The sequence below is a fragment of the Dunckerocampus dactyliophorus genome, chromosome 17, assembly GCF_027744805.1.
Source record: "Dunckerocampus dactyliophorus isolate RoL2022-P2 chromosome 17, RoL_Ddac_1.1, whole genome shotgun sequence".
Lineage (NCBI taxonomy): Eukaryota > Metazoa > Chordata > Actinopteri > Syngnathiformes > Syngnathidae > Dunckerocampus > Dunckerocampus dactyliophorus.
Genome location: NC_072835.1, coordinates 20,198,764 through 20,221,467, shown reverse-complemented (window position 1 = coordinate 20,221,467; position 22,704 = coordinate 20,198,764). Strand labels below are relative to the sequence as shown.

The window sequence follows — 22,704 nt, the reverse complement described above, 5'->3', positions numbered from 1 at the left end:
CAAGGAACTCTCCCGATGCTAACGTGTGAGTCTATATTATGTCTTATTCATACCTTATATGTCTTATTTTCACTTATTACGTCATCTATATTGGGTAATCCACTTGTAAAGGTGACTATAGGGGTGTTATTTCATGTCGAGAGGGCTCTAATAATGTTAAAACTCGTATTTAGACGGTCGTAAACAGGTTTTCTATGCTATAACTACCAAAATATCCATTTATAAATAAGGAATCCTATTTTGCGGAAATTCACTTATCACGGCCAGGTCTGGAACCAATTAACCGCGATAAAAGAGGGACTACTGTCATGAGCAAGGTTATCCTTACAAACTGCTCTTTCGCCGCTGGAACTACCTGTTGAGCGAGTATCGCATTGAGCGCATTTGTGACCACGAAACGTCGTAGTAAACATAGTAAACTGAGGACCAAGCGGATCATGTTATATATTATGCCTCCAGCTGAGCTTGTTTTTCTGGCAGACACTGCTGATATTATCAGCACAGCGAGCATGAAATGTGGATTTATGAGTGTTTGTGCCTCTGAGGTATTGTAGAGTGGGGCCTCTGAAGTAGACTTGGAAGTTTACAGATCCTGATTATGTGTGTGTGTGTGTGTGTCTTTGAGAGTGTGATCATTTCTGCTAAGCCCCAAGGACACACCAGTTTACATTCAGTACACCTGCAGACTCTAAGGAGATCCAGTTATGATTGACACTAATTGTCCAAGTGTACCTACAAGCTAAATCCCGCCAAGTGTTAACTTAAAAACGGGCATCATCCAAGGCGTTGAGAATAGTAACTAATAAAAGGGTCTGTTACCTGCCAGGTGCAGAGGGGTGGAGTTTCGTCCCTGTGTGTCTCGACAGTTGATGTTGTCAGGGCTGCATAACTTCTGCACTCTGGCCAGACAGCCCTTCTTGGCCGCATCCAACAATGCCGCATCTCCTCTCAGCAGGTCCTGGATGTCCGTGTCCCCGTCCTTCACCAGATCCAGGGGCGTGCTCCCGTCTCTGTTCTTCTTGGTGGGGTCTGCCCCGTGCTGTGGACAGGATAGACACACTGCATCAGTAACAAATGACTTTATAAACATTGCAATATTGTCATAAGGCAAGATAATAAAGTCGAAAAGAAGACATTGTTGCAAAGCAGTGATGGTAGAACATCCGCTGAAGTAGCAGGAGCAGACTTTCCCTCAGTCAACAGTCTAAAGTGATGCTTTTAAACTGTCATTTTGAGATCGGCTCATTAAAAGCCAATGTTGTGGACCCACTCCCTCGGGGATCGATGGCTGGCTGAAAATGCCTGTAGATGTATTACCTTCTCATTTCAGTCTGTGTTATGTTTTTTGTCCTACTTTCTATAGCTGCCTTTATGTTAATGTAAAACTGATATCGATTCACTGTCCAGGAGCTATTTGAAGTGACACATTTAGAAAGCAGTCATCATAGATTTAACAACTGATGGTGTCTAACGAGAAAAACATGGTTCATTTGCGGTGGGGGCGGGAACAAGAACTTATTGGAGAGTTGCTCTGAGATGTCACTAAGAGCAAGGATTACAGCTCAACGTGAGATCAGGGAATGCTGTGTCCTCACCTTCACAGAAACCTGGCTGACGGAGGATATACCGGACTCGGCGATCCAGTTGGAAACATTTGCTGCTTACCGGGGAGATCGGACTTTAGCGTCTGGTAAACACAGAGGTGGCGGCGTCTGTGTTTACGTAAACAAACGGTGGTGCACAGACGTACAGACGATGGAAAAGCACTGCTCGCAGGACATTGAGCTGCTGATGGTGAAATGCAGACCTTTTTATTTGCCTCGTGAGTTTAGCGCTGTGTATTTAACTGCTGTTTACATCCCACCACGAGCTAACTCTGCTAACGCACTAGGCCTCCTGCATGACATCATTGATAAACACGAGACCAAACACCCAGACGCTGTATTCATTATATCTGGCGATTTCAACCACTGTAACCTCAGGACTGTCAGGACTGTCCTCCCCCAGCAACATGAAAGGTGCTTTGAAGGCTGTTCCAAGACCGCACTTTGGAAAGGCTGACCACATCTCTATATTCCTTTGGCCAACATACAGACAACTTCTCAAAAAAGCTCCCCCTCTAAGTACAGCAGTTAAAGTGTGGAATGAAGAAACTGATCAAGTACTTCAGGGCTGCTTTGGCTGCACAAACTGGGATGTGTTTAAAACTGCAGCGGGGAGGGAAGATTGTACTGTTTCCACCTCAGTCTCATCGATAAACAGAGGTCTATGCGGCTCCTTTTCCCTTGTTCTTGGGTCAATGATCATCTCTTTGGTCTTATCTGTATTGAGAAGGAGATTGTTATCACGACACCAAGCTATGAGGAGGGTGAAAACCTTCAAGTTCCTTGGCACACACATCAGCGAGGACCTCACCTGGTCTCACAACACCCAACAAATTATGAAGAAGTCCCAAAGGAGACTGTACTTCCTGAGAAGACTGAGGAAATTTGGCATGTCCACCACAATCCTGAGTTGCTTCTACAGATGCACTATCGAAAGTGTCCTTACCGCCTCCATCACTGTTTGGTACGGTAACTGTACAACACGTGATAGGAAGGCACTCCAGCGGGTGATCAAGACCTCACAGAACATTGTTGGGGCAGCCCTCCCCTCACTGCAAGACATTTATAAATCTAGAGTCCTACGCAGAACACACAACCTCATCAAGGACAGCACACATCCACAACACTCATTATTCACACTCCTACCGTCAGGCAGACGCTACAGGAGTTTGAAGTCCAGGACCACAAGGCTGGCAAACAGCTTTTACCCACAGGCCATCAGGCTTCTCAACGAAGCACTCACACACGCCGCACGCAACACACGCACAGCACTTTATTTATTTATTTATTTGTATTATTTATTTGTATTAATGTCTCTTCTGTTTTTGTTGCTTAATTTATTGGTATATATGTTTATGTGTTTTATGTTTCTTATGTTCTTATTCTTTCTTGTGTTTTCTTTCTTTTCGTGGGAGAATGAACAGAATAAGATTTTCATTGCATGGTATAACTGCTGTTTTACCATGCACATGACAATAAAACTCTCTTGAATCTTGAATGTCATGGCGGCAATTCATGTTTGTGTATTTGAGCAAAATGATTCTACATCATGATGGAAAGGCTGTCTGCTCCCTTTATTACATGATAAGGAAAGGCTTGTGTCCTGACAACAATTCATGCATACCACAAACGTAATTAATGTTAATACATTTAGAGTATCCACTGAAAAGTATGTCCAAATATGTTGTCTGAAATACTATTATACCAATGTTAATAATTAACTCATTCAATACCAAAGACGTAGTTATACGTTTTTATAAACCCGAACGCCCGATCCCAGCAACGTATTTATACATCTTTTCTGTTTTTTTTGCTCGAGAGGCAAAAACAAGTGATGATGCAACTCTCCACTAATGCATTTTAAGCCACAAAAACGGCCACCAGGTGGCAAAAGTGCATTTGATAAGAACTCGGCAGGGATTGTTTCAATGGAAGAATCACACCTGACAGGAAGGAGGAATTGAGAGAGCGTGGAGGAAGTTAGTGTGCAGAAGGTTAAGGGAAATGTTAAGGCATGCACGCACACACATAGTTCAGTTCCAAATGAGAAACCATTACAAATAGTTCATAATGTTATATTTGTAAATAAATTATTTTGATGTAAAACAACCCTTTTTTGTGTTTAGTTTAGTTGTTTAGATACCTGAGCAAAACATTTGACACAAAAAATGTCTGTCAAAGTTATGCTTGAAACATATCTTTTCACAAAAAGCTGGTTTTATCCCTTTTCTAGTCAGGAACTGATATTTTCCTGAAACTTACCTATGTTCTACTGCTGATTACTGAAGTACGGAAAAAGGTAGAAACAAACTTTTTTTCTGATGAAAGATTTTGCAATTTTTGCTGTGCACAATTGCAATTTTTCTTTTGGTAAGTTCCAGGTTTATATAGCCATAAAACAAAATATTCTGCGTGCCTTGAAATATCAGTCAAAATCATCTAAAAAAAGCCGGTACTGAAAGGGTTGTCTTTTGAGAAATAAAATAAAATGGCGGAAAAAAACGATGCATTCCGATATATTAAGGCAAAGCTTTGCGTTATTAGTTATTAGGAACAACACTTCTTTTTTTTCTCAGCCTTTTTGCTCTATTTACCTCATTTTTACCTTTTTAAAATTTGTACAATGTGCGGCGGGCCAATAAAAAAGTAGGCATGAGCCGCAAATGGCCCTGGGGCTGCACTTTGGACACCACTGCTTTCCTCAATGACCAAGGAAGTAGCTTTCTAACAAACACACTTATGTTCTTATTATTTTTTACTTCTACCCAAGTTGGCTCTGGTGGAGGTCTCGAAAGTGATTTTTTAAAACTTAATTTCCATACATTACCATAACCAGAAAACCATAATAGTAGAATTCTAAGACTTTTAAAGTTTTTAATGACCGTCAAATCCCTGAATGATGCGTTCATGTATTTTCCAAGAGCAGACTGGCAGTAATGCCAAGTGGTAGCAGCGGCTTTATTCCGAGCACTACTTCTACACAAAAAAGGACATAAGAAAAATCACAACAAACAGAGGAGACAAAAGAAAACCTACAGCTGAACTCGAGGAGATAGAACATCCGAAGCCAAGCAGATTAGCACACAAGCACTGGTAGTGCAAATGGTGTGTTGCTGTGTCCGCATGAACGTCCAAGAATCACAAGCTCTAAGTCCTTCAAAATGTTTTGACACATTTTAATGTTTACCACTAGCTTTCTTTATCTTATCTTTGTAAAGGCCGAATTTTCGATACGTCTCATTAGTTTGTGCAGGCGCACCTCCTTGTTAATTTATTAGTTAAAGTCACACCTCGAGGACACGGAAACAACTGGAAACCACAAGTGTTGAGCCACGCATTTCCCACTGTGATAGCGTGTTTGCCTACTGTATGTGCGCCCCCCACGGGAATTCGGTTGTTCTAATAATAATTTATGCGGCTCCGTGTGGCAACGTTGCAGCGGTGATGTAAGCGTGTCTGGAGGTGATTATGAAAGCAACAACAAAAACACAACTGGGAAGACAAACCGCAACACTTGCTGGTGTTGCTCATGCAGACTGATGTGACTGCCAAGTATTACATAACACCTTGCCCTGACTTGGATCGGAGAGCAGAAGCATAAACAGTGTGACACTTCCATTAACATTCCAAGGCTTTATCTTTAAAGTCATCAAGAATGATTTCAATAGTGGCGGTTGCTAAGTCCGCAAGGATTTCGCATTGGGACTGAAGGTTTGAATCCCCGAAGTAAGTTTTTTTTTTTAATTATTTTTTTAAGGGCTGTCAAATGCTTTAAAAATTATCAGATTAATCCAATTTTAAATTAATTAATCATGATTAATCACCATTACCAAGTATGTCTGAAATATGCCCATTTTTTACTGTATTTAATTAACAGAAAGGTAAATGACGGGGCAGGATTATATATACACAGTATTTGTATGTATTAACAGCTCCAAATGAACTGCATATGTCAGTTAAGCTAAAAGATACCACACAAGCTTAAAACTCTATTTGTCTAACACTAGTCTCTTTAATAGCAGCAGAACAGTTGAATCACACTTTCAACCGTGTTATTTGAGGTCAATTTACTTGTTTTCTGTATATTTTCCAGCATACTTAAATGTAGCAAATTGTACATCCGAATACAAAGTGAGTGATAAAAATATCCACCTCATGTTTTTATCTTCCTCTTTCTTTACACACACACAGGCATTATAAAGACGTTTTTGTTCTGCGTGTCCCTGAATGCAGCTTGCGTTCTTGTAATGAGGAAGCGTTGTTCCCAGGATGAACCGACTAGAGACGTGTGTGAGTTGGAGATACAGTACATACAGTATATGGTGTTGGAATTATACTGCTGTTGATGTGTTTAGGTCAGAATGAAGTGGGGGCTGTGTGGGGACGCTCCACTGTGATTCCGTCTCTCGTCACAACAGAGAGGCGTGCGTGCTCTGGTGCACATGCGTTAATTACACAAAAACATTGAACGTAATTAATTAAATGAATTAGTTACCGCGTTATTTTTGACAGCCCTAGTTTTTTTTGTTAGCTTCATGAGCACTGTCAACCTGCTCTTTGGTGCGACATCTCTCACACCTTGCAACACAAAATATAGCAGGAAGGATCGCCCGGAGCATAACACTGCCTCCAACAGCTTGCAAAAGAAAATGATTGATGAAGTCAGGCGCCCAATGACGGCGTATCTGTCCGCTTACACTGCAGTCGTATTATGAGATATCCCATTCATATCTCATTTTTAACCATAGAGGAAAAGTCATAATCATGACAAGAAAACTTACAGAAAGAATGTAGAAAATAAATAAATAAATATATTTTTAAAAAATTAAAACTGAAAAAAAAACAGCTGTAATTTATTAGAATCAAGTCAAAATATTAACAAAAAAAAGTTGTATTGTAACAATACAAAAGTCAAAGTTTTACAAGTCTAAGCTCGTAATATTATGAGGAAAAATAATATCAATGTGCTTTTTTAAAAGTCGAAATATTATGCAAAACAAACCAAACAAAATCAAGTTGTAATTTTTGGAAAATTAAGCTGGGGAAAAAGTTTTAATATTATAAACCCAGACCAAAACAAAATTTACAAAGATTATATCAGAAGTGGGGGGAAAAAACATAGACACCCCTGCTGTGATTTAACATGTGCTGCCTTTAAGTTAAAGTGGGGTGGTCGCCTAGTGGCCGCTGTATTTAATTGACATGAGCTTGTGATGCAGTTAGGCACACAAATGGAATGATGCTTCTGCCTTGGCGATTATACGTCTGTAAGTAATGTGCCACTATAATGATAGAGGCAAATGTGGTATTTTAGACAGCAGTGTTGTTTAATTAGGACACTAGACACTAATGTCTAGCTTGCAGATTGTGGACGCCTAACTAAATACACGTATGTTTTCAGAGAACGTGTCATATCCAAACATGGTACAAAAGGTAAAAAAAAAATCAGAATTGGGTCACTTTACCCATGTAATGTGAAGATGAAACATGTTACTCATGGTGACATCAGTGCAGGTTATAAATTCGATCTTACTTTTAGCAGCAGTTTGCAGATCTCGTATTTGCCCTTTGCAGCAGCCTCATGAAGCGGTGTGAACTTCCACAGGTCGGCCACGTTGACTGAGGCGCCGTGTCTGACCAGCAGCTCAGCCACCTCGTAGTGACCATACGAACAGGCGTTATGGAGAGGAACAAGACCCCTGCAAAGGCACAATACACTCTGAGGATACATTCATTTACAACAGATGTGTCCAAAGTGCGGCATGGAGGCCATTTTCGGTCCTGTGGCTGCTTTTTTATTGGACCGCAGCGCATTCAAAAGCAGAAATTGAAAAATCAGCAGTAATTTTACAAGAATAAAGTCTAATATTAGGAGAAAAAAAGCTGTAATCTAAACCAATTTTACGAGAATAACCTAATATGAGGAAAAAAATAATGTCATTTTCGTAGCATAAAGTTGAAATCTTAAAAGACTATTTTTTTAAGTTGTAAAATTATGAGAAACAAACAAAACAACAAACAAAGTTGTAATTTTTGGAAAATTTGGTTGTATAAAATAAAGTCAAAATATTGTGCCAATAAAGTCATAGCTACGAGAACAAAATTCACAAGAAGGAAGTTGAAATAGTTGGGGGGAACCAACAGCAGTGGTAAATGGGGGAAAAAAATAGCTGTAATTTTACGAGAATAAAGGCAAAATTTTAGGAGGAAAAATCATATTTGAATGGGAAAAAAGCTGTAATTTTATGAGAATAAACTTACAACATTATGAAGAGAAAATGTAATTTTTGTGCCATAGCGTTGACTTTTTACATTTTTTTTAAGTCATAATATTATGACAACCAAAGCAAACAAAATTGGCTTTTTGGCTGGGGAAATATAGTATGGGAATAAAGTCAAAATAGAGTCAAAATTTAAAAAAAAAAAAGATTAAGAAGAAAGTTGAAATATTTACAATGTATACAGCAAAAATGGGAGAAAAGAATAAGTTCATACTAATAATACGCTTTTCACCTACTGTATATCACAAGCTGAGATGCAGTTTTTTTTTAATACAAAATATCAAAGCGGCCCTTGCATCCTTTCATTTTTCAGAATGAGGACCTCGTCTGATAAAGTTTGGACACCCCTGATTTACAGCAATGATCTCATATGCGGCAACTGTTACTGTAATTTGTATTTTTATGACTTTGTGCCGTACACACCCCTTGTCCTTGGCGTGCACATCAGCCCCGTGATGCAGCAGGTACTCCACCACCGACACTCTGTTGTAGCCGGCAGCAAAGTGAAGAGGGGTGGAGTGTCGTCCCTCCAGATCTCTGCAGTTCACATTCTGAGCTGTGCACAAGGACTGCAGAGAGAGAAGAAATGGAAGAATAGATTTATAGCACAACTCTTTGGATTGTGGATTTTTTTTTTTTTTATTTAGTAGGGGGGCTTTTCAAGTATAAGGTAGGCCTCCCCCGTGGAGTTGCCAGAAAACTTCAGGGGAGGCACAGTGGCTTGAGGAAAATAAGACAAATATACAGTATATATTTTTCTAACTCGCTAAGGTTTTTAGTTCAAAGACAGTCAACCGCGCAGAAAAATACCACAAAATATGCTGCAGAAAATCAGTTTCTGTAACGAGTGTGGTTTCTGCAATGAATGAACATCAACATAAAAATGTAAGTCGCTAGTTTAGAGTAGCACATGCTAATTTACACACACACACCCCCTCCCACACTTGGCTTTACCACAAAATAGGCGCCAACAGGTTAGCTAGCACTTCAAAACGTCAGCATAATATACAGGCACAGACACAACAATGGCGAAATTCGCCACCTAATTTGCATATAAATACGATCGCGAACGATCGTTAACAGCACATCACCTTTGTCACTAACGCAGACAGACATACACACGACAAGGACAAGCTTTCTAACGTGTCTGGATTGCTAGGCGGGTGGTCCTACTGAGGACCCCTTAGTTGCCCTGTAAGGTGCCTGATGAAAAAACACAAATGAAGTCTGCCCTGAACAGTGCCTGTACTAAACATGAAATCACAACGAGGGAAGTTACAACACCCCTCATCTACTCTATTCACAAAAAATACTTTCAAGTTCAACTGTCACACAAAATGAAAACAAAAAGACACTTTAAAAAAGCAAATTAAAAGATATTTGTCTCGCTTTCATTAGTTCAGTGTATGCAACTGGCTCAAGATTACGTTTTTTTCCAACCAAAAAACACCACCACCTGCTAGCATATATATATATATATATATATATATATATATATATATATATATATATATATATATATATATATATATATATATATATATATATATATATATATATTTATATATTTATTTATTTATTTTCCCCCACAGTTACGAATTAACTACATAAAAATTGTCGAAAATTTCCCTTCGGCCCGAATAAAATGACTGGTACATGTCGTAAACACACAAAAACACTTTAAGAGAGGCAGCCAAATATTTACATTCATGTTGTTATGATAGGCTGTATCAGGGGTGTCCATACTTTTTCCAGCGAGGGCCACATTGAGAAATGAAAAGATGCAAGGAACACTGATATTTTGTAAAGCAACACAAGTAGATGTGCTAAGCAGTTTTATATATTTCAAGAAAAAAAAACGCCATCTCAGCTTTGTGTTATAGGTTAAAAAGTGTATAATTAGTATAAACTTCAGGCTTTGCTCTTTTCCCCCCCATTTTTGCTGTTTTTTAAAATATTTTCCAACTATTTTAAAATTATTGTTAAATAATCTTTGTAAATTTTATTTTTGTAATATTATGACTTTATTCCATTAATACTGTTACTTTATTTCCATATCAAACCTTTTCCCCAACCTAATTTTCCAAAAATTACAACTTTTGTTTTGTTTGTTTCTCATAATATGACAACCTTAAAAAATAGTAACATATTTTTGCTACTAAAATGACATTATTTTTCCTCATTATATTATTTTATTATTCAATTCAGTCTTGTAAAATTGCAGCTTTTTTTCTTGTTAGAAAGCGACTTTTTTCTCTTAATATTTTGACTTTATGCTTGTAAGATTACAGCTATTTTGTCTATTTCTGCTGGGTTTTTCTTTATTTTTGACTTATATTTTGACTTTATTTTCGTAACATTCTGCAACGTAATTTTCCAAAAATTCCAAATTTTTTCATTGTTTTCTTTGTTTCTCCTAATATTACGACTATGCTGTTGTTTTTTTTATTTTTATTTTTTTATTTCAAACTATTTAAAATTTCTTCTTGGAAATTTACTTCTCAGAATTATCCCTTTAGTTCCATAATATTTTGACTTAATTCTCGTAACATTCCGCAACCTATTTTTCCAAAAATTATAACTTTATTCTTTTTTTGTTTCTCATAATATTATGACTAATTTTTCACTTTATGCTTGTCAAATTACTACAGATTTTTCAATTTTTGCTGGTTTTTTTTTTTAAGTTTTCTTTTTTTTAGTAGAATGAGCTGCAGACACCCCTGGGCTGTATATTCAATGATAGCTCACATGAGTAGCTAAACTTTGTCAAATGGCCATCATTAGCTAACCAAAAACAACAAATGTGCATGTGTGTGTTATGGGCATACTTTACATCCTCAAAGAAGGAACAGGGCGGGATAGAATGCTTGCAGCGCATTCAAATGTTGCCATCCTCTTGGGGAACGCTTTGCATACACTCCCTTTCATACGTGTCACTGATGTAAGCAACGTCTTTTTAAGATGGTGTCATCACCCTACTAATCATCTGATATAATTCATTTAAATGTTATGAAGACAGACACCCCAAAGCCGGGATTAGATCACATAGAAGCAACAAATCTATTATCAACATAGGAAACAAAAGGAAAAGGAAGATAGAATAGAGAATAACTTTATTCTTCTGCCAAACAACCAAGATTAGTTGATAAAATTAAACATTCTGATAGAGCAGAATATTTTATTAGTTTGAAGCGTAAATTGAAAGACTGCACCAGAAACGTCGCTCCTATATATAAAATATCCTCCAGACAATTTCTCCTTTTCTGCTGTTTCAAACCCAATTACTTAGCCTGACAAGGAGACATGACAATTGTCTCCTTGCAGCCGTTAGATCCAATTCTAACTGAAAAGAAACCAAAACATCTCGCTGGTAGTCTTATTAATCAATCAGATATGGAAGCCCGTTTCCGCCACGGAAAGAAAAAAAAAAATCCCAATTGTAAGTTATGAGATAAAAAGTCAAAATTCTGAGATAAAGTCACAATTATGAGATTAAAAAAAGTCCAAATGATGAGATACAAACTGTGCATGTGCAGAGTGCAATGTGATGAAGGCTCCAGAGAAGGAGGCGGCACATACGCACTTGACTTTTTTTCTTATAATTAGGACTTTCCTATCTCATAATTCTGACTTTTTATCTCATAATTTCAACTTTTTCTCTCATAACTTTGACATTTTATCTCATAATTATGACTTTATCTCAAAATTATGACTTTTTATCTCATTTAAACTTTTATCTCATGATTATGACTTTCTTATCTCATAATTTCAACGTTTTATCTCGTAATTTGAACTTTTCATCTCATAATTTCGACTATTTACCTCACAATTATGACTTTTTTATCTGACTTAATATCTCGTAATTTTGACTTTTTATCTTATAATTATGATTTTCTTATCTTATAATATCGCCGTTTTGTCTCGTAATTTCAACTTTTTTTTCTCAGAATTTAAACTTTTTATCTCATAATTTTGACTTGTTATCTCATAAGTATGACTTTCTTATCTCATAATATCGCCTTTTTATCTTGTAATTTCGCCTTTTTTTCTCAGAATTTACCCTTTTTATCTTATAATTTTGGCTTGTGATCTCATAATTATGACTTTCGTATCTCTTGATCATGACTTTTTATCTCATAATTATGACTTTCCATTGGGATATTTTTTTCTTTCAGTGGTGGAAACAGGCTTCCATAAATTTGTGAAAAAAGTAAAGTTGCAAGAAATGAACTCTAAAAGAGAAACAGAAATATTCTACTTTTGAGATTAATCACAAATTCAACCAAAGCCTTTTATAGTCCAACTAAAACTAAATAATATAATGTCCGCAAAAAAAAAAATCCAAGCACAGTACCTTGACGGTGTCCAGATCTCCAGCTTTAGCAGCTTCCAGAAGTCTGTAGTCCACATCTGAGTTTCTTACTGGGACGTTCTCTGCAGGGAAAAATCAGGAGATAATGAGGGCAAATATTTGTATACACTTAATGGGGGGAAAAAAAAAAAAAAAAAAAAGCCAAGTGGAGATTGTGGACTAATACATGCAGCTTCCAGAGCTAAGGCACAGTAACAAGCTACCGTTAGCATGTTTATTTATGATAGTCTGGTCGTTTGTCATCGAAGCTTACCAGTGACAAAGTTAAGAATTTGCTAAACCAATGAGCAAAGCCATATGGTATCACACTGCCCTCACAGTCACTATGACAAACTCCCTCCTGCTTATTTCCTAACGCCAGTAGTGCATGGCAACACCAGTACTGCAAATACACACCTCCAGAAATACCCCAGACCCTACCAGTGAGTATCTGCTGAACAGCCTCATTTCCCATCTGAGCAGCGGTGAAGCCCTGCAGCGACACCAGCGAGGCGTCTGCCCCGTATCCTAGCAACAGCCTGCAGGTCTGCAGATGCCCTGCCAGCGCTGCACGGTGTAAGGCCGTCTGACCCAGTGTGTCCAACGCGTTCACCTGCAAACAGTCCCGAATTAAAATTCGGAAGTAAAATCATCCTTAGATGTTAGACGTCTTTTGGTTAAAGATGGAAATGAGCATCAACCCAGACCTCAGACACATACATTAAGCCAGGGGTCTCCAAAGTGTGGCCCGGGAGCCACTACTGCTGTTTTTTCTCTCCAATTTTTTCCCATTTTTATTACCGTACTTTCCGGTGTGTGTGTGTGTGTGTGTGTGTGTATGTATATATATATATACACGCAGTATAAATAGGTCATATAAATTCTAACTGTAAAAGGTGGGAGGGAGTACAGAGAACAAGACAAACAATAAAAATGTACCTTGGCACCATGTTTCTGCAGCACCTCCATAATGTCATTATGAGCTCGTTCTGCAGCCACATGCAGAGGTGTCATGAAACTACAGGGGGGAAACACAAAAAGATGTGTATCTAACAATATGGTTTATTGTAGCCAAGCAACAGTAAACCTTTGTCCACTGTGTCTGGAGCATTTGTTTTTATTTTGTGCTCTAATGGTTGAAGATGAACAAAACTATGAGCAAAAAACAGTCATATTTGATTATGTTTGCAGTTTTTGCTAAGGAACATTATCAGGTCAAATCAACTGTTGTGCTTACTCTTTATTCTTCTCATTGACATTGGCTCCTTTTCGTAACAACAGCTCTGTCACCTGTTTCCTCTTGGGGTGTGGAGATGCAACTGCACAGTGCTAAACACACACACACACACACACACACACACACACACACACACACACACACACACACACACACACACACACACACACACACACACACACACACACACACACACACACAATTTATCTACATACATCCCTGCAGTGGCATAAAAATCATTGCGAAATTGCTGCGTGTCTTACCAGCGCTGTCTCGTGTGTGTGAGGGTGTTTGAAGTTGATGATCTCCAGCGCCAGGCTCCTCTTCGCCTTGGCCATGTCAGCTTCCCGAGCAGCTTGCAGCAGTGAATGGCCCTTAAACTCATCTTCACATACACACACACACACACACACGCACACACACACACACACACGGAAAATGTCAAAATGTCAGCTGAATTTAAAAAAGAAAAACTGCCATGGTTTTCTTGTAACTCAGAGCAACTTTTGACTTCATCTGACTGGTTTCTTGCAAAGCAGAGGGGTGAAAAATAGTGTAACCCCACACAACTGAGCATCTGCAAAAGCTCAAACAAAAGCAGAGCATTATATTTTCGGATTGCATTGACCCTGCAGGGTAACCAATATTTCACAAACCATACTTCAAAGTTCTGTGCGAGAGCCAACAAGAGAAGAAACATGTCGGGGCCCAAAACATTAAAAGCAACACACCATTAAGCATCAGAACGAAGGACTCCAACCTACAGTATATCAAATACAGTTATGCATAAGTTAAACTACACAACCAATCAAACAATTGAAAAAAATAAGATTGACAGATGCATATAAGTCAACATCAGCTGGTTTTCCAATGATTTGGTTTTGGTTTTCATACACTGTCTCGGTTATCATACAATATTGCATGTAACAAAATAGTCCTTTTGCCTTGTACTGTGTCATTTCGCGGAATTAAACAAAGCACCCCTACATGTCGCTGACTGCCCGAGTGTGACTGCTAAATCACCCGCCATGGGGCCAAAGAAAGTGGCGAGTGCCAACAATCTGTTATTGAATTCCATAAAGGACTCGTTGCAAGGTATGAAGATGTACAGGAAGTCCACATCAACGAAAAGTGTCATCCTGGCGAAGAAAGAAGACCAAACTGTCCAAACTTTATCCAGCGAGGGCCACATAGTAAAAAAATGCATGGGCCATTTTGATATTTTGTAAAGACACACAAATGCAAGACTAAAAAATATAATGATAATGAAAACAATATCAGCAACAACAATAACACTAAGAATATATATATTTTAAACATTAAACCAACAGTAACAAACAAAAAAACACAAAAATAAATTAGAACAATCTTTATCATCATTATTACTACCCATCATCCCTACCTTCACCATCATTACCACTAATAACAATAATAACAACAGTCACAATGGCTTAAACCTGCACTGCATCTCAGAGCCCCACAAGCTCCCCAGAGCGCCACACTATTGCCATCATTCATCAATTGTATACTTGGAAATCATAACAGCATTTATGATGCTGTTTGCATATCCATAATTCTTTCTACATTTCTGAGTGTCTCTATGCTAATTAGCCAACAACTGTACTTCAAATTTACAGTAAATGAAGCGGTGTGCTTACACGAGAGCCTCTCCTTGAGCTCAGGGGTGGGCGCCATGTCCACAGAGCTCTTGCTGTGGCAGTTGAGCAGGGTGGGGTCGGCGCCATGGCTCAGCAGCAGGGAGCACACCTCCACACGGTTTTTGGATGCGGCTTCATGGAGCGGGGTGAACTGCCACAGGTCCATGGCGTTTACGCAGGCTCCATGCTGGAGGGAAATACAGTACAAGGACAAGTATTGTCAGGATTTCGGTTGGTACAAGATAGAAAAGCTGCTTTCATGTGTGCTCGTGTCACCTTTAGCAGCAGCTCGGTGACTTCATAGTGTCCATAGGAGCAGGCGTTATGTAGCGGCACCAGACCACTGCAACAGTCAAGACACAAAACTACTGAGCGGTCGCCTTAGCTTGGCCACAATAAAATGCCACTCAAAAATCTGCAGTTTAAATGTATTTTACATATGTACAGTATATAATTTACACCCATCCATTCATCTTCTTCCGCTTATCTGAGGTTAGGTCGCTGGGGCAGCAGCCTAAGTAGGGAAGCCCACACTTCCCTCTCCCTGGCTACTTCATCCAGCTCCTCCCTGCGATCCCGAGGCGTTCCCAGGCCAGTTGAGAGACACAGACTCTCCAACGTGTCTTGTGTCTTCCCCGGGCCTTTTACAGGTCGGAGGTGCATCCTGACCAGTCGAATGCCTTCTCGTAGTCCAGAAAACACATGTGGATTGGTTGGGCAAACTCTCGTGTGCCAAGAGTGTTGAGTCGGTCCACAGTTCCACGACCAGGACGAAAACCACAGTGCTCCTCCTGAGTTCGAGATTCAACTATCCAGCGGATCCTCATCTCCAGATCCCGAATAGACCTTACCAGGAAGGCTGAGGAGTGCGATCCCACGATAGTTGGAACACACCTTCCGGTCCCTCTTCTTAAAAAGGGGGGACCACCAAATTGGTCTGCCAATCCAGATTCACCGCCCCCGATGTGCACGCAATGCAGTCCTGTCAACCATGACGCCCCCACAACATCTATATATATATATATATATATATATATATATATATATATATATATACAGTATATATATATATATATTTTTTTTAAATATATATTCAGGGGCAGTGCAATAGGAATTAATATTATCTCTATATTGGTATTGTTGGCCTATATGAGTAGTTTGGCCAATAACTGTGACAAATTTGTAAATAATGACTCTTTTTTTCTTCTTTTCTTGAAGACGGTTTTTGTCCGAATTTAGTTGAAGCATTCATTTACTGCTTAGTCGAACCGGTGTACATGTACATACCCCTTGTCCTTGGCATGAACGTCTGCTCCATGTTGTAGTAACAGCTGAACTATCCTCACCCTGTTGTATCCCGCCGCCAGGTGAAGCGGAGTGGACTAGAGAGACACACAAAGAGGGCAACGTGAGCACGAGGAGGAATATAGAGCTGTTACAATGCTAGCTCGCATCAGTGCGGCGATGCACAACAGCTCATGGTCCTGATTTCAGCACAGTCACTCAGCCAGGTGTGTTGCCACGCGCATTTCTGACGTGAAAACTGCAGTCAAAAAGTTATTGTTCCATTCCTGAACCAGACGACAGTGATAAAGAATATATTTCCTCCATAAAACGCATGTAAAGCTGCAGTAATAAATGTTTTAAGAGGGGACTTGGATAAGATGCTTCAACTCGCTGTGCAGTGTTTCAGTAAAAGGCAAGTCAAAGTTGGAGGACGGCTGGAAATATTGGAGGGGAAAAATAGTCCCAGGATTCATATGAACTAAAAAGTCATGAAAATAGCATTGCCCTTAGACCAGGTGTGTTCAAACTGTTTTCCGCAAGGGCCAAATCCTGAAAAATGGAAAGCCGCAAGGGCCACTTTGATATTTTGTAAAGCAGCACATGCAGATATGCTAAGAAGTTATCTATATTTCAAGAAAAATTGCATCTCAGCTTTGTGATAAGGTTGAAAAAGCCTATTATTAGTATCAACTCCAGGCTTTGCTCGTTTTTTCGAGTTCTGGTCTTTTTTTTTTTTTTTTTCCCTCCTAATATTTTAAACAATCTTCTCAAATGAGCTTGGTAAAATTTTCTTTACGTAATATTATGACTTTATTCCCATAATATTACAACTATTTCAACTCTATGCTACTAAAATGAAATTTTTCCTCATAATATTATGCATTATTGTCGTAAAATTGAAACTTCTTTCTCGTTAAAATATGACTTTTCTGTTAATATTTTGACTTTATTCTCATACACTCCAGCTGTTTTTTCCATTTCTGCTGTAGTGTTTTATTATTTACCATTTCAACTTTCTTCTTGTAAATGTTCTTTTCTCATAATTATGACTTTATTCCCATAATATTTTGACTTTATTCTGGTAACATTACAACTTTTTCTGCAACCATATTTCCAAAAAGTACAACTTTATTCGTTGTTTTGTTTTTCATAATATTACCACTTTTAAAAAAAATGCCTTTTTCATTTTTTCAACTTGCTACTAAAATGATAGTTACTTTTCCTCATATTATGACATTATTCTCGTAAAATTACAACATTTTCTCGTTAGATTACAACTTTTTTCTCTTAATATTTTGACTTTATTCTTGTAAAACTACAGCTGATTTTGCCATTTTTGCTGTTGTTTATTTTTTTAGTTCTCTCGTTAAATTATATTCTTAGAATGTGCCGCGGGCCAATAAAAAACAGCCGCAATCTGCAAATGGCCCCCGGGGCCGCACTTTGGATACCTCACAATTATTTTCTGCCATGCCCCCAAAATAGATATGGCACTTGTTCTTGTAACTTGCATTACATATTGCAGTATTTCGTGAAATAGTAATGAAATGCATCCAGTGGCATCACAGTAAAAGACGCATAATGCATTCATGACTTGACATTACTTTGAGGGAAGAGCTGCTGCCAATATTGTTATCGGAAATGAAGTGCTGGACAACACCGGCTTATCGTCTATCAGTAAGAAAGCCAATACCGAGCATCGCTACTGTTTAGTGATGTCTGAAGGCTGTGAGGCAGCACTCAGGCAAGGCCCTTTATGTATGAGATGTGACAGCAGCGTTTGGAAGGAGCAGGATGTGTTAGTCATCGTCCTCATTGTAAATGCAGCATCATTGCTTGTGTGTGTGTGTGTTCCTGCCCGTGCCCTTGTTGGTTCACTCAGCATGTACAAACGCGTGTTAAGATTTAATCAGGTCCTGAGAACATCTTTAAGCGTCAGCTACCAGCAACACATGTACTGTTGCATCGGGGGGGGAGACAAACATCATTGATTGCAAGGCAACATTGTGACCCTTTGTGTTTCGTTTATATAAGCACAATATTTCTGCCGCCAATGTAGCTGGCAAGGTTAAGGTCAGCTCTGGCTGTTAATACAATTCCTAGGCATGATGAGACCACATAACATGTTCTTATCCTGCAATAACACATGCACTGAACACCAGGAAAGATTTTCTCCAGAGATTTAGGAACCATGTTGATGAAAAAACTGTATCTCAGTAAATAAAAAAATGTTAAGCAACATATCGGGATGACTGATGACTGAAGAAAACTGGTCTAAATGTAAATGTTTAAACATGACTTCTGAACAGATATTTGAACATCCATCTAGAGGTGACATTTGCCGTTGGCGCCAACATTAAGTGCGTGCTGTGCGGGCGAGGGCAAGTCTATGATGAATGAAGTGAGCCTTAAGGGTATAACGCCAAGGGGGCAAGGCATGGGCTCGTTTTGATTTCAAAACCCGGTGGACACATTTAAAACACACACGTCAGACTCCAAGGGAACAAAGGCAATAACATAAGACCCCCCCTACTTTGTTGTTTCTAATCATCTAAAAAGCCTTTCTGCAAGCAGTCTGGGTTGGAGGAGGGGATGCGGATTCAGTGAGGGAAATAAACACAGCAGGAGAAAGATGTGGAGAATAAGATCCAGCCAAAAAAATGCTCATTTCTGCCTTTCTGCACTGAACTATTATTTTTTTTGGTATCCTTCCACAGAAACAAGATGCATCTAGGGAGAAACTGGAGGAGTAGTGATGACATTTATTCACATAAGCATCCAAGCTACAGTAAAAATGTCAGGCATTCGACTATGACAGTGTTAATTCCTACTTTGTTGTGCCACTGCATTTTTCTGCCTCTTCCTCACAATTTGCTCTCCTAATGCACCTTGTCAAGTTGTTCCCATGACAACAATGACTGCTAACTGTCCGCAGTTTCCATAACGACGTAACACAATCTATGTCGGAGACTGAACAACCATTGTCGCCGTTGTGTTAAGTACGTACACATTAGCTTGATGACAGTAACATATCCAAATAAAAGCTAATACACCATCTGACTTAGGAGACGACATGTCATGTGACTTTTGACAGGCAAAATGTGTAAACACAGATGGTTGAAAAGTCGATCGAATGCGATTGAAACGTGAGCGATCACACACGCTGGCATCGATAGGCTAATACTGTGGCAAGCTGTCGTCAATTTACTCCACATTTTTCGGACCATTTTTCATTCTCACGGTAATAAGGGACAAACTGTGTCCCTCGTCAACGGGCGTACTTTTTTTGTGTCACACATGCGCGAGTCGATCAAATTTTCTAGCGATGTCGAATATTTAGTCACAAAATGCGAGCATTTACATAGTCGCAGTCTGGAGCCCTGCACTGACAAACTGCCAACTACAGCTGCTTCACTTTCTCCTTCAATTACAACATGCCGAAGGCTTTCATACCATAGAGATTTGTCACTGACAACAGTTTATTACGGGGTTTCTGGTCTCTATTTGTCATCTGCCACGTGATAGATATTTGTAGTGTCTTGTGGGGAGTGTAATCTCTGTCTGAGAGTGCTTCAGGATATATTTACAAAACAATGCTTCCTTTGCAACAACAGCAATACTACTTGGGCTACTGTTCATATGTGCAGACTAGAGGTGTAAGGGTTCACATGGATGTATTGAACCGTTGTGGTTCTGCATGTTCGGTTTGGTCCACTTGCGTACAGTTTCTGTTATATTTTATGCTATTTTTCCTCATAAAATGTATTACTAGAGTGATCTAAGCGCTTCTCGCGGAACTAAAGTCCTGGGCGAGTTCCCGCACGGATGCCTCTGAGTGTCGGACACTACTGACTGAGGGGGAGGAACGCTAGTAGCTGTCAGGCGTGACAAATGCCATCATGGCAAATGCAAGCGAGAAGCCTGAGCTGGGAGACCCTCCAATCTCACTACGGTCTCCTGTTTGAGAACACTTTGGCTTCCCTGTTAAAATTGCGGATGGACAAAGGCAAGTGTATAAATCCAAAGTTGTGTGTCGACACCGTTCCACGGATATCGGGTACGCTGACGGAAACACATCTCACATGTTAGCACACTAAAAGCGGCATCATCCGGCAGTGAATGTTACATCTACAAGAAAGAAAACCAGCTTAGTGCAAACACCGATAACTTCAGCATATGAACAACCTCTAGCAAGCAACTCTGACCGGGCCAAAGCAGTAACACATGGTATTGGAGGTTTTATAGCTACGAGATTACATCCATATTCAGTTGTTGAGAACGCTGGCTTTAAGTACAGTCATGGAAAAAATGATTAGACCACCCTTGTTTCTTCAGTTTCTTGTTCATGTTAATGCCTGATGCAACTTAAGGTATCTTTGTTTGGACAAATATAACAATGACAACAAAAATAGCTTATAGGGGTTACATTTTTTGGCAGTACAATGCTATAGCGATTCATCTAACAACTTAAGCGATTTTGGTTATGATCAAGAAAACCATGGAAGTTGCTAGATATCAGCTCTTGTATTCCACTCTTATGAGCTATATTTGTTATCATCATTATATTTGTCCAAACAAATGTACCTTTAGTTGTACCAGGCATTAAAATGGATCAATAAACTGAAGAAACAAGGGTGGTCTAAATAATTTTTTTCCCATGACTGTATATGATTACTGTTCTTGAACCTCGCTACGAAATACCATCACGCCATCACTTTATGAAAAAGCTAAAAGTGATGTCGTCAGCGAGCTATCCCATGTGTCCACTATTTCACTTACGACAGATGGTTGGACTTCAAGTGGAACAGAGAGCTAGCTGTAACTGTAACTGTCCATTATTATTTTTCTATTTTAAAAACCTCAGAGTCAAATTTATTTGAAACATAACCCAAATGGGTTGCTTTTATTTATTTTTTTAAAAAAGTTGTTTGCATTTTTTTTTAAATAAAAGCATTTTAAGTCATTTTTTCATTCCTTTTTTGTACCGAAAATTAACCGAATCAAGCACTTCAAGAAACTGAACCGAACCGAAATTACATTTTAGTGTACCGTTACACCCCTAGTGCAGAACCACCAAAGGTTCGGTGGGAGACCATCAGATAAGAATAGACGCATTGAAACCGGATTTTAATTCTACGTTTTTCGCTGTGACATCCCTCGTCTTTTACTTGACATCTTCCGGCTTAGACCACACCTATTTACCAAAGCATTCCATGAGATGAATGATACTCAAAGAGATTTTCACCATCACACCGAGATGATAAAACCCAGTCAGTTGGCACTCCCGGGAAGATAAACTCTCATAATAAACATTTTAACACCTCTTCAATCACTGTATTTTTTTCACCTTTTGACTCTCTGGCTGTCAAATTGACTCATTTTCTGGCGTCACAATGCACGCCGGTAACAATACAGATCCCCAATTCCCAATAGAGAGAAATATACATTTAATTTCAAAGATGGGATGTGTTCCCTGAATGATAAATAGAGTATAAGATGCTGAGAATCAGTGTGGGGTGTTTAAGTAGGACATTTGTCTTATGCAGCCAGAAAGCACAGGTACTGTATATTTCCAGAGGAAGCAATCAGTGCGTGTGTGTGTCTGTGTTGGGGTGAGGTTCAAGAGAGGCAGCCTGATAACGCTCTCCACTCAGCTGTGTTAATAATATCCCCTGTGATGGGCCTTCAATCACCTGAGTATACACACGAAGGCAATAGGTTTTTCCAGAAATGGAAGATATATTATTACATAAGCGGGACATAAATAATGAGGTTTTCCACTGGAGCGTCATGATGGATTCCAAGTTCATTGATGCTCTTGATTTGTTTGTTTGTCCCCACGATTATGATATTGTTTGTAGGAAGCCGAGAGTCGAAGGAGGACAAAGGATGCAAAACCCAAATCTGACTCTTTGACCTGATCTGTTCCAAGAGGTGCATTTTGCAAACGTTTAAAAGATATCATTTGTATGCTCAGACATATCTTTTCCTGCTGTGCTTACACAGTATAGCATTCTATTTACCTTTGATCCAGAATGCATTTTTTAAACCTTTGATTACCTCCTCTAAAGATAAAATTAGAGCTGCAACAATTAATTGATGAATGATTAATCGATTACCGTAATTTCCGAACTATAGACTGCACCAGTAAATAAGCCGCACTCACTAAATTTAAAGAGAAAAAAAGATTTGTACATATATAGTCCGCAACCGTCTATTTAGTACACAGAAAGATGTTGCATGGAAGTGTGTTTTAACTTTGGATGAAATAATCGCCTTTTTCTAA

General features: G+C 39.0%; 1 protein-coding gene across 4 annotated transcripts in view; it reads right to left on the bottom strand.

Annotated features, from left to right (window-relative positions):
• LOC129169722 (poly [ADP-ribose] polymerase tankyrase-1) overlaps nucleotides 1–22,704 on the bottom strand; it is an 84,620-nt gene that overhangs the window by 15,440 nt on the left and 46,476 nt on the right. For all 4 annotated transcript variants that reach the window (XR_008566464.1, XM_054756397.1, XM_054756398.1 and 1 more), the window contains 11 exons: nucleotides 16,419–16,513; nucleotides 15,408–15,474; nucleotides 15,132–15,318; nucleotides 13,737–13,858; nucleotides 13,474–13,565; nucleotides 13,176–13,254; nucleotides 12,678–12,849; nucleotides 12,240–12,319; nucleotides 8,309–8,454; nucleotides 7,138–7,303; nucleotides 820–1,039 (listed from right to left, as the gene is read on the bottom strand). Coding sequence is in view for 3 of the 4 variants with exons in the window: in XM_054756397.1 (XP_054612372.1) it covers nucleotides 820–1,039; nucleotides 7,138–7,303; nucleotides 8,309–8,454; nucleotides 12,240–12,319; nucleotides 12,678–12,849; nucleotides 13,176–13,254; nucleotides 13,474–13,565; nucleotides 13,737–13,858; nucleotides 15,132–15,318; nucleotides 15,408–15,474; nucleotides 16,419–16,513 (1,426 nt within the window). In the remaining variant the exon portion in view is untranslated. The remainder of the gene's footprint in view (nucleotides 1–819; nucleotides 1,040–7,137; nucleotides 7,304–8,308; nucleotides 8,455–12,239; nucleotides 12,320–12,677; nucleotides 12,850–13,175; nucleotides 13,255–13,473; nucleotides 13,566–13,736; nucleotides 13,859–15,131; nucleotides 15,319–15,407; nucleotides 15,475–16,418; nucleotides 16,514–22,704) is intronic.